We start from the raw sequence: 13,243 nt of genomic DNA on the forward strand, positions 1-13,243 counted from the left end.
ATTGTCCCTCTCTGACCCTGCCCCCACATACAGCATCACAAACCAGCAACTTGGGTGGCTCTGACCTCATGAACACTTAAGGCTTTGCTCCTCATACATAACAGGTGCGAACAGAGCAAAACATTATGGCTCAAGAAGAACTCAGAGCCCCAGAGCCCATAACTCTAAGTGATGAAGAAATAGCCAAACTTTCAGATGCACAGTTCAAAACACTGGTGATCAGGATGCTCACAGAACTGGTTGATTTTAGTCACAAATTAGACAAACATATGAAGGCAAAACTAATTGAAATGAAGGGAAATGCACAGGAGACCAATAGTAATGGAAGGAAACTGGGACTCAAATCAAGGGAGTGGACCAGAAGAAAGAAAAAAATGACCACACAGAAAAATATAAAGACACAAGAATTCAAAAAAATAAGGACAGGCTTAGGAACCTCCAGGACATCTTTAAACATTCCAACATCCGAATTATAGGGATACCAGAAGGGGAAGAGGAACAGCCACTAGTGGAAAACTTATCTGAACAAATAATAAAGGAGAACTTCCCCAATCTGGCAAAGGAAATAGACTTCCAGGAAATCCAGGAAGCTCAGAGAGTACCAAAGAAGTTGAACCCAAGAAGGAAAACACCAAGGCATGTCATAATTACATTAGCCAAGATTAAAATGAAGGAGAGAATCCTAGAAGCAGCAAGAGATAAGGGGACAGTCACCTACAAAGGAGTTCCCATCAGACTGTCAGCAGATTTCTCAAAAGAGACCTTACAGGCAAGAAGGGGCTAGAAAGAAGTATTCCAAGTCATGAAATCCAAAGACCTACATCCAAGATTGAACTGTCCAGCAAAGCTTTAATTTAGAATGGAAGGGCAGATAAAGTGCTTCTCAGATAAGATCAAATTCAAGGAGTTCATCATCACCAAGCCCTTATTAAAGGGACTTGTCTAAGAAAAAGAAGATAAAGATGAACAGTGAAAGGACAGCAAACTCACAGTTACTAACAACCACACCTAAAACAAAAGCAAACTAAGAGGACAGCTAGATCAGGAGCAGAACCATAGAAATGAAGATCACATGGAGGGTTAGCAACAGAGGAGTGGGAGAAGGGGGAAGAAGGTACAGAAAATAAGTAGCATAGACGGTAGGTAGAAAATAGACGGGGGAGGGCAAGGATAGTAGGAGAAATAGAGAATGTAAAGAACTTGAGACGTGGTCATAAACTAAAGGGGGGGAATGGTGGAGGAGGGGATGTGCAGGGGGAGAAATAGAACTGTAATGGCATAATGAATAAAATATTTTTAAAAAATACACAAATCTAATCTAATTTTTTTAATCTTGCTTTTCTTACCAAAGATTATGTTAACATGTAATGATTATTATTTTAAATAAGTATAAACTCTTAAGAGTAATTTATGAGGTAAATATCATTAGATATAGCTTATATACACAAAGATTCTTTGAGTTTGTCTGTACTTTGTAAATATCTTACAGGGTCTTGAGACAAAAACTTTGGAAATTTCAGCTCTACAATTGTTTATCAAAGTTGGAGGTCCCACTGTTGTCTCATACTGAACATGTTCAAAGCAAGTAATATCTCCTCGTTCTTCCATACTGTGGCAAAATGACTGCGTTGATGGCCCCCAGCAGTCACCCTTCCCTGGCATCCGTACCTGATTGCGTAGCGTAACTTTGTGGTGCTGTCCCTATTCTGATTCGGGCAACATTCAGCCATAAGATCATCAGTGGGATTTTTGCCACAAACAGGCAAGTTCTAGATAAATATATAACTTTCTACTGTGGTTTTGCAGTTGGTGGTTGTGAACATGATTGTGAAAATGCATAATCGATATTCCTATTTTAGTTGTGTCCCTTCTTGTTTTTTCAAAAATTAATAAATTAGCAACTGGGAAACTTCATCTTTAAACTGAGTCACCATATATGCAGGAGAACTTCCAAAGGCCAGTGAGTCAAAGATGGGGGATGGAAGTGGGCGTTCCCACAGCTGGAGAGTGCAGGCCAAGCCAGTAGAGCCCTTGGGACCATCGTGAATGATTCACTGCAGGGCAAATCACCATTCTACGTGGGAACACAAGCAGGAAGGCCAGCCATTAGCAGACCTTTCCTGGGCCCACTGTGGTGGAGAAGAAGGACATGAGGGAGGTAATAACCCAGAAAGACAACCCATATGGACAGGAAGTATCCTGTCATTGTGGTAGGGTGGAGGAGAGAGGTGCAGTGCGAATGGCTTTGCAAGGCTGATCTTGGTGTGGGAGAAATCAAGAAAGATTAAAGAGTTAAAGACAAAGATTAAAGAATTAGCAGACACACTACAAAAATGGGAAAGTAACAGTAAGACAAAAACCACTCACCAAAGAAATGCTATAGAAAATGAAATTTTTAACAACCATATTACTGTGAATTTAAACTACTTCTGAAATCATTACTCTAAATGAGATCAATATAGAGATGTAAGATTTCAAGGAAGATAGGAGGAAAGAATAAATGACCTGACAGACGTGACCACAAAAACAAAGATACTACTGAAAACACAGTAAGGGATGTGAGGGACAGATCAAAATATGGAAAGAGACCAATGGAAAGAATTTAAGAGAAAATGCATAAGAGATGGAATACAGACATATCTAATACATATCTGGACTCCCTGAAAAGAACCCAAACAAGTTATTTTTAATATTAAGGTGAAAAGACCAAGCCATACAAAGATGGAAAGCAATGAACTGGGCCTCACTCCTCTGCACCATGACCTGATGCCAGTTAACAGTGATCGATGCCTACAAAGTCAGAGCATGACCTGGTATGTCCAGGCAAACTGATACGAGTTCCTGTTGGTACTGGATGCTATCACTGTACATTCCTTATGAATTCTTACTGTAGCATTGTTTGTGAAAGGGAATATGGAAAACAACCTACGTGTCCACTATCAATTCAATAAATTGTGGTACATTGACACAGTAGGGTATATTAACTAAGCCATTGAAAGAATGAGACTGCTTCATATGTACTGACATGAAATGATACCCAAGGTATATTAGGATTTTTAAAAAATCATTGATACATCATAATGTGTATGCTACCACTGTGTGTACAGATACACATAAACAAGAGGTGAACAAACTCAGCGCAGCCCCACCACCTGGTTTTGCAAGTAAACAGCCATACTCGTTCATTTACATATTGTCTATGGCTGCTTTCACGCTGCCACAGCAGAGCTGAAGAGTTGGGACACGGACAGTATGACCCACTAAGTCTAATCGCTGACCCTTTTCAGAAAGTTTGCCATCCCCTAACGTACTTCCTGGGAAGATACACAAGGAACTGGGGACAGAGCTCAACTGTTGGGCCGGTGTGAGGGAGCAGGTGGGAGACTAGACCTTTCACTCTCTGTATTCTTTGGTGCCCTCTGAATTTTGTACTGTGCTTGTCAAATTACTGTGAGGAGAGGCAGGGGTCTAAGAATAGCCAGGGTGACTGAAGACCGGGGTTGTCTCTGATGGCACTGTTTCCCATTGCCTTTCTACTCTTAAAAGAATGAGCAAATCCAAATTCTTCTGGCAAGAGCAAGGAGGTGCTCTCCCGAGACCAAGTGGAAAAGGAGGGAAAGAAAACCATTCGCTTGTTCATATTTAGAATAAAAAGCATCTTGCATGAACCTTGATTACATAACAAAATAGCTTTGAAGCACAACATATAAAAAGTGATCTACATTAGGTTGCAGTTTCAAAAAGATTTTTAACAGTAAAAGTAACTCTTCCACCTAGGCACAGTTCTAAAATGCTTCAAGATTTTTAAACTGCCTCAGTTTTCAGTTGTTTAAAAATGCACTTCTTTAAAATTTATCAATTACTGAAAGCTCAAAAAGGAATCTAGGTCAGTTTGTATTTGAGCCAGGGATTTTTTTGCAACCTCATTTAAAATTACTAAAAAGAAATGAGCGAGACTGATGTATCTCCACCCTCAAGAAAAATGGACTAAAGCCAAACATCCTGCTTTCATTCATTTAATCCTAGCCAGCATATCTTCAGTGACTCCACAATTTAACATTTAAATCACGTGTTTGAAATTAGTAAGAATCTTTTGAAAGTCAAGAATTTATGCTCTGATAACAGGTGAGCAAATCCCAGTTTAATCTGTCCTCCAGGTATTTAATTTCAGTATACAGCCATTGAGGAAGGAAGCTCCCCAAATGCTGTCCCAGTGTCTTTATGAGACAAAAAATGGCTCTACTGTGAGAATCTAGTCATCTCACTAAAATGACAACCCAGCTACTTCCTCAAGTTTTATACAAGAACCTTACAAGAATAGAAACTAGGGAGAGAAGACCAAACACATCCTAAGTCAACAAGCTTAAAACATGTGGTCACAGTAAAATGTTCTGCTGTGTTACTTTGTGTTCAGCCAGGGCCACCCAAAAGCTAAAGAGACAAAACCGCAGAAGGGGATCATCCTCTGCAAGTTCCTAGGCCTGTACTGCTAGCAGATGAGGGAAAGGTGTACCTACCCTGCTCTAGGGCTTGTGAACTCCCTGTTGCATGAACAACTCTACGTAGCAGACCCGTAACTCATCGTGAATGCCTAATAGTGTATTCACATCCAAGCTTTTGTCTCTGCCGTATGATTTCTGCATGCATTTTCAGTTACAAAAGGGAATTCAATTATTTCGAACCATCCCACAAATAAGCCCAGGGTTCATTAATATGCTAGCGCCATAAATCAGCTGAAGAGTAGAATAGTGGTCTAAGAAATATAATTATTCTCAGGGCCACCCGAAATCCTTTTCTGTGCATCCTCCCCAAGGATCTCAGTGGGACTCACCCTGGTAATTCCAGCCACATGACCCAGGACGGGGACCAGTCACCAGCTGGGGCCATGTCGTGGTTGGCGTCTGGAGCTGCTGGGCTGCTGCAGTCTTCCTGGGGCTCACATTGTTTGACTTCCAGAACTTTAAGAACCACTGAGGAGGACGTGCTTTTCAGTAGTGCAACGGCCTTGCTCCGGCTGACCTCTGTTAGTTCTACTCCATTCACGTTCAATAAAATGTCACCTAATGGTCAGAGAAACAGACATCATCCTTAGTAGGAGAGCAAATAGGACTTTTGTGTAAAGAGCAAAGGGGCAGGGAGTGACTGGGAGGCAGGAAGTAGTGATGGTGAGGGGCATGTCAGTAGCTTCTCACATTGACATGAGGCTGGATTCTCATACAGCACATGGAGAACTGTGTGCAAGCTCCAAAACGTTCGGAGTCCTGGAAGTCATGTTTGGGGATTTCTAAAGTATATGGCTTTGGCCTTTAAAAAAAAAAGTGGGGGAGGAAGGAAGATTAGCCTCATTTACCGTTTAATCAAAGAAAACCTGCATTTCCACTTCTTTTTTTTGTTTCCTGTTTTTAGCACAAAGGAAGAGCACTTGGCAAAACTTTTAGTGACTGCACAGAGTCTAGTGTGCAGTAGGTACCTAATAAATGTGGTTTGAATGAATGAATAAGATGCTACCCTTAAGAGTATCTGGAAGAGGAGTCTAGAGCAGTTAAGAAAAAATGGACCATGGAATTGTGTTCTTAAAGAGGAAGAAAGAAGTTGTAGAATTGTGCACCTGTATAATTTTGCTAACTAGTGTCACCCCAATAAAGAACAGTAAAATGAAAGGAAGGGAGGGGAGGGAAGGGAGGAAGGAAGGGAGGAAGGAAGGAAGGAGGGAGGGAGGGAGGGAGGGAGGGAGGGAGGGAGGGAGGGAGGGAGGGAGGGAGGGAGGGAGGAAGGAAGGAAGGAAGGAAGGAAGGAAGGAAGGAAGGAAGGAAGGAAGGAAGGAAGGAAGGAAGGAAGGAAGGAAGGAAGGAAGGAAGGAAGAAGTTATTTCTATTGCAAAGGTGCTAAGAACTACCATTGGTTAAGCAGGCTGGACCATTTCCATACATCATACCATATAATGTGCTCATGTCCTTTATTTAACAAGTCACTTCTTGGTTGACCTCATTATTCTCCACCCAGGTGCTTGGGTGAAAAAGAGAAACTAAAAAACATATCTCCCCTGCCTCCATTTTCTATTTCATCTTTCCCCTGATTTTCTGCCACCTCTGAGTATCTTTTTTTTTTTTTAACCCAGAATAACCATAGCAAGAATAAGAAAATAGGGAAAATATGGGAAAGGCCTTGAGTCCTTTCTGAGCACAAAAGAAGCACCATTAGGTTGGCTGACCAAATCCCTTAACGTCGCACCCCGCTCTGATTCCACAGGCTGAGCAACTATACTTCAGAATCTTTTCTCATTTTATCTTTTGAGTCTGAATCCTTAAGTGATATAATTGCTTAACCATCTGAGCTACCCTGTGAACTGACAATATTACTAAGGATACAATTCGACGTCTTCATTTCAGGAGTCCAGGTCACATGATGAGACATGTCACTAGTGGGAAAGTACCCATCGTGTGGTACTTTCACTTAATATTTATTCAGTCCAACTCTATTTAATTATTTCTGTCCAACCCATAAAATGGAATAATTCATGAAGTTTCAACACTGGATTAATCCAGCAAAGAAACAGAATAAAGGGAACCAAATTATATCATTTAATCAAAGCAACTCCTCCATAACTGTAGCATTTTCCTACTAATTCTTGGCATAGTTTGCAATACTTGCTTTTTACTAACACAAAAGATGGCACCCACATCAATCCACATGAACTGAGTGAGGTGAAATCCAGTCCAGCAACTACACTCAAACCAATCAAGGTCAGTGGGGCAACATGTCCTGGCCAGAGCACCCTTGCATTCTCTTGTTAAATCTGGAAACAGTTACCCAACTCAGCAAGCCGCTAATTCCTTTTCACACTGCTGCCCCAGAACCTGAAGTCTCTTTAATTTTTACCTGTTTTTATTCTTCCATCTCTGCTGATGACTCCACCAGGCTCAACACTGATGACATAGATCGGCAAGTCCCACTCCCTGTGAGACGCTCCCCCTGCAACGGTCATGCCGAGAGATTCACTGGGGTCTTTTCGGACAGTAACCACCTTCTCGTGACAAGTGACCGCAGGATGGAGGGGCTAAAGGCACAGATAGAAAGACAAACGTGGGTTTGCATTTCCTACATACAAAAACTACCCAAATTGCATATGTACGATGTATGATTGTGGTGCTTGGTCTCTCACAGAGGTACACGCACAGAGAACCCTCACTTTGCACCCCACCCTCAGTAGAGCGACATCCCAAATTCTATAGGCTGACTCAGAGGAAGTTCACCTTGTACACAGGACCAGTTAAATGGAAGGAGGAACAGGTTGGAGACCACTGGAGAAATAGCAAGCATACAAAGTGAATAGCATACAAAGTTTTCAAGTGATTCATTCCTGATGGTAGTGAGTCAACATTTATTTCATAATACTTTTGTCATTCATGAATATCAGACATTTTTCTAAGTTAAAAAAAGTAACCGTATTTTAACTTGATAGTACCACTTTAATTTATTCAAGTAATCAATTGTAAACTCAAAAACAGGTTTTAGAGAAAAAACTAAAAACTCACTGGAGGGGAGAAATACGAGAATTTATATTACTATTTGCATTTTCATCAAGAAACTAGAAGGAAGCGTTGTTTTGTTGGGGGTAGGTGGAAATGCACAGATCGGGCAGGCAAGAGACCACATCCTATTTGTTTGGACCCTGTATGTATATTATCTATTCAACAGATCAGATTAATAGTAAACTTGTAGAAGTTTGATGGTTGACACCTTATAGAACTATTACTTGCATGCACCATGTTAATTTTAAATGCTTCATTATGAAGCAAGATAAGCCTAGGCTTTTGCGCAGGCTTTAGGCTTATCATCTCCATTTCCTGTGTTTTAATTTAAGTTTCCCATGTCTGTTTTAATGGCCTTATTGTACAGAGCAACGGCCCATTACTCTACACCTGGCATTTAGCGCACTGAAGATGGTAGGTACATGTCTTGAATAAATGGATGAATAACACTGCAAATTGCCACAAACTGTTTTTGGTAGTAATAGAATAATAAATCAGAATTGTGAATAATTATAGCAAGATAATATGTTACAGCTATATGTTACTTGTAAGGTCTGGACTGTGTTTATATAAACCCCCAAACCTGGAAGATAATGGTTATCAGATGAGGGTTATAAAACTGAAATGGGACCTTCTTCAGAGAAAAGTTTCAAACTAAGACAGATAAGTAATAGTCCTTGCGCTCCAGCTGAGACCAAGGAGTAAACTTAGAGGGGCTCTCAAGATCCATTCTGGGCACATGACCTTTCCCTTCTGAAAAGCAATTAGATGCAGGCTGTCCCTTCCTTTAATCACAAACATCTCTCAGAAGGACCCCACTTGGAGATGCAGGCAGTTCTGAAGTGCCCCCAGCTTGGCAAGAGTTCTAAACCTAGGGACTCCTGCTGGCTGCCCTGTTGCTTCAGCTCATTCCTGGGAATATTCGTAAAGCATTTACTCCTGAGGGTCACAAAGAAGGGATTCATTTCATTCTTTCCATGTGGGGGGTACGGGTGTTACAGGGGTAGCTGATCAATCTCCCAAGATGATGTCTAAAGCACAATATGGAATATTCTAGAAGACAAACATATCTCACACACTATCATCCTTGAACAGCCGTGGATGTTACATCCCCACTGATGACAGTTGGCTTGCAGTCTTCTGTGAAATTAAACAGGACATGTGTGTTAAAGATGTGAACATCTTTATACACGTATCTTGCGTACTTGTGTAACTATTTCTTTAGGCTGATGTTCTAGAATGACAATGGCTAAATCAAAGGGCCTGGGCAATAAATATTGATAAATAACCTTCAAAATAGTTATATCATTTATAATCTTACTAATATGTTCTGGAAAATGCTGATTTCTCAGAATTCTTCCAGTACTGGGTTTTATCAATATTTACAATATTTTCCAAGGTGAAAACAAAGATTCCAATAATTTAATTGTCTTTCTTTGCAGTAGCTTTGAACATCTTTTATTGTTCTTTGGGTTTCTCACAGTATCTTGTCGGATTTGTAATAAGGTAATCTATGAAATAGATTAAGAATGCCCATGTACAGTAAACCTGTGGCTAAATGGCAAGAAATGTTACCAACTGGAAGATCAGACTTTTACCCAAGAATACTTTGTTCTAAAAAAAAAGTGTGTTACAAATTTCATTTGAGAGGAGCAAAGTTACATGTATTACTAAGTATTCCAGAAGTTACACTGGCTTCTCTCCTGCTGCTTCAGTTAATAGGAGTTCATGAGGCTTTAATTACTTTGTTGTGAATAAATATTGCTTGAATAATGTACAGATTGATTGGCCAGGTACACCTTCAGGAAAAGGAAGGAATATTGTTTTTTTCTACTTAAGTAGGCCAGAGCAGTCAAACCAAGACTCAACATTTTAAAAAATCTGATCAGTGAAATATAGATGTAAGGAGGAAAATTGGGACCTCAGAAAAAATTTGATCAGCTCATCCTGACTCCACGATTCATTATGATTAGATGGGAGGAATTATACAACCACAGTGCTGGTGGAAGCTTCATTCTAGTGATTTAATGAGCTAGAATATAGTCTAGTTAATTCACCTGTAATTAGTTAGCTAGATTGAAACTTTCAGAGAATAAACTAGTTCTCTATTAGTAAATAGCATTCACTTAATTTAAACAAACTAATAGTATTTACTAGTGAAAAGACACCCTGGAGTTCTTATCCATTAAAATGGTTTAGCAGGGGGTACTTGGTCTACTGAGATTGCTTACTTTTTGTAAATAAACCTGGAATTTATAGATTTATGGGGCAGGGCTGGTCGGCCAGATGGCTGGTGAAATGGGGAGGGGCTGCAGCCTTGTAGGCTGTGCAATTAACAGCCCACAAAGCAGAGAAGTCCCAAAATCAAAATCTGAGGGTTGCTTCTATATACATCATTCAAAAATTCAAACTTGTTGAGTTGTTTCAGACTGACACACAGCCTCAGGTGGTATGTAGGCATTCATTCCCTAATTTGATGCAAGAAGAATGGGCTATCCATAAGATTTTTTTATTTTTTAAATAACAAGTGATTTAATGAAACCAGATCCCAGAAGAAACGATGGCTGGCAACTCATTGCCATCACAATAGGATGCCAAGCCAAGGCTGCGAGACTCAGTTTAGTCTACGCAAGATTTGTTGCTTAGACACTCGCCCAAATAGAGAGGTTATGGCGTTGCCTCTAATATTGGCCACAGACAGAAGTAGAAATTGGGCTGAGTGATCTCATTTCAATTTGCTTACCTGAAGGATGCATTCTGCCTACAGATATATTCTGCTTTCATTCACAGTTTTTAAAAATCGTTCCTAGATTTGAATTCCATAAGATAGGACATGTGCTTTTTTGGTTTGCCCCAATTCCCAACACTCCCTAATATTACATGAACTTCAGTGTTTATATTATTTTTCTGGGTCCTTCTGCAAAAACAAACATACTAAAAATAGTGGGGGAATTGTTCATTTTCGGGCAGACTGGGAACTTCAAAATCCAGAAGCCAGGTAAACCTCTTGTTTCAATTTAAAGTGAAATGAAACACAGTCCTTAAAGAAAAGGACTTGAAAAAAAGCAACAGTTATTTGGCTTAGACTGGAAAGAGGTCCCCGTACGAGGTCTGCGAGATCCGGTTTCCAACCTCCCCACCGTCCTTTCTCCTGCTCAGATAGGGAACACGTGTTGCGCCACCAGGTCCTGAAGGTGGCATCCGGGCTCTTGTTTTACAAGACGAGCCACATAGTGTGTGAGTGGTAAAGCCCACGGACGACACTTAGAAAGGTTAGAGTGTGCAGCCTTCCCAGGAAATAGTTCCCCACAGGAGCAGAGGGCAAACCCTGGTCGGGCCTCACCTTGGGAGTGTCGCTCCTGTCCTCCGGCCCTGGGGACTGGCTGCCGTTGCTGCTCCAGCCAGCTTCCTGAAAGATGTCAGGGCTCTGCTGACGAGCCTGGCGGGACACGACCAGGTGAATGCGCCGGTCACTGGCCTGGGTGGTAAGACACACGCGTTAGCCACTCTGGGCTCCCATCCAAAGCACCCAGCACCAAGGGCTTACCGACGCGTGAATTGGGGTTTACCCATTTTATGGGAAAAAAGTGGCTTCTAGTATTTTTCATAGCGGTGCCCACTTTGTAATTTGGTAAAAACACAAGAGGCATTTCCTTTATCTTTATTTAATAAATGGCTCTACTGTACACAGCCTGAAACGCTGAGAAAACTTTTCAGATAAAATGTGGTACACAATATAAAGTAGCAGCCTCGTGAAATCTCAGACTCAGGGCCTACGGCCAAGGGTAAACTAAAGAAAAAGAAGCAGAGTTGGTAGCAGCAAATGGCTACTGCAGGGAGAGAAATTCTGCATCTGGCGGTTTCAAATGATGGGCTGTTGGAGAAGATGGCACTTCAGGACTGCAGCAGTGACTTCGTGGGTTCTAACACAGCCTGATTAAAGGCCTTTGCCTGGATCCCTTATTTTTTATGTGACTGCCATGAATTCTGACTTCTAGTCCCCTCTGCTATGTACATTGATACTTGGACAGAGCATTCCACATAGCAAATACATTGCTTATTAGTAAGATCCACTCCACACCATCAGTTACAAATTGGCTTTCTGCCCTAGCTGAGTTTGGTGTGTGTCAGAGAGCATAGGTCATCATCGTTCCAGAACTGCTGATTATTGCAGCCTCAGCTCTGCAGGGCAGTTAGACTAGACCTTGGACCTGGGAAACCTACATAAGCAGGGCTCCCTGACAGCCCCCTGAAGTAGCAACTTGAGCTCACTTATCACTCCAGTAAGAGTTAACAGTGGCTGTGGCGTGGTTAGATTTAATTAGAAGAGGCCCCTCCAAAACAGTAGATTTGCCAACAAGGAAGGTAGAGAAAAGAGTAAGTTCTAGGGGTTCCTCTCTTCATCCCATCCCCTGACCACTCGCAACCACAGCAGAGCTGGACTTTAGCCTGCCTGTCTTTGGCCACAGGAATGGTCACCAGACCACGAAAAGGTCAGGTCATGAAAGGAGGCCATGGAAAGTCCGTGCTCTCGCCCATGAGTGTTTTGCTCCTCGTGTCTCTGCGTCTTCCTACACCACATAACTTGCCCCCACTCTCAAGAACTAGGACATTGTTTTTAAGACCTAAAGCGATAAGAACCTGCCAGTGAAATCAGATCCCCACTCCTGGCCAGCACCGATCAGCCCAAACCTTCACAACTTTGCATCCTTATATTAATAAACGTGCCCCCTTCAGGCCAAACTTAAAACCTAGGGGTCATCAATTAGGTGGTTGCACATTAGATGAACTTTCTTTTATCCTGTCCTTAAGACATGCTTATTGATTTTAGAAGGTGAGGGGAGAGAGAGAGGGGGGAAGAGAAATATTGATGTGCAAGAGAAACATCAATCGATTGCCTCATGTGCATGCATGCATTCCAAGTGGGGACTAAACTGGCAACCCAGGCATGTGCTCAGACCAGGAACTGAACCTGTGACCTTTTGGTTTACAGGATGATGCTCCTCCAACCAACTGAGCCACACCAGTCAGGGCTAGATGAACTTGATAAAAAACTGCTGAAGCACCATAAGCATGTCTATTGTAAACACCATGGTAGACAGTTGGCTAGTTGATTCATTCCACATAAATTTAGAAAATCCAATGCTGTGGTTTCTCTTCAGCTCATATAAATCTTTTGCCTTTTTTTAATTTAGAAAATTCTACCAAACCAGGACTCAAAAGGAAATTTCAAGCCCTGGCTGATGTGGCTCAGTTGAGTGCCAGCCTGCAAACCAAAGGGTCTCCTGTTTGATTCCCAGTTAGGGCACATGCCTGGGTTGCAGGCTAGATCCCCAGTTTGGGGCCTCTGAGGGGCAACCACACATTGATGTTTCTCTCCCTCCCTTTCTCTGAAAATGAATAAATTAAAAAAATTAAAAAAGAACAAGTCCTTCGTTCATGTTCCTTCATGTAAAGCCAGTCATCGGGCACTTGCCCTTTCTCTGTTCCTTTGTCTAACTCAAATCCCCTGCTGTTTCTCTTCATATAGAAAGCCTGTGTCATAACAGAGCAAAAGTAAGCTCAGGAAAGAACCATGAAGCAAGCTAACATGAAGAACTATGGTATTAGCCAACAAAACTCAATTTTTAGAAGAATATTTTGTAATCACTGTCCCCTTATGCTGTAAGCCTCACATATCTTAATGAGGTTATCTCTGGAAATGTTCTAAA

At 41.5% G+C, this 13,243-nt stretch overlaps 1 protein-coding gene across 2 annotated transcripts in view; it reads right to left on the reverse strand.

Annotated features, from left to right (window-relative positions):
• LNX1 (ligand of numb-protein X 1) overlaps positions 1-13,243 on the reverse strand; it is a 105,877-nt gene that overhangs the window by 2,419 nt on the left and 90,215 nt on the right. For both annotated transcript variants that reach the window (XM_037152154.2, XM_037152155.2), the window contains 3 exons: positions 10,876-11,010; positions 6,880-7,057; positions 4,832-5,060 (listed from right to left, as the gene is read on the reverse strand). In XM_037152154.2, coding sequence (XP_037008049.2) covers positions 4,832-5,060; positions 6,880-7,057; positions 10,876-11,010 — 542 coding nt within the window. The remainder of the gene's footprint in view (positions 1-4,831; positions 5,061-6,879; positions 7,058-10,875; positions 11,011-13,243) is intronic.

This window comes from Artibeus jamaicensis, unplaced genomic scaffold, assembly GCF_021234435.1.
Source record: "Artibeus jamaicensis isolate MK-2021 breed Jamaican fruit bat unplaced genomic scaffold, CSHL_Jam_final contig_889, whole genome shotgun sequence".
Taxonomy (NCBI): Eukaryota; Metazoa; Chordata; class Mammalia; order Chiroptera; family Phyllostomidae; genus Artibeus; species Artibeus jamaicensis.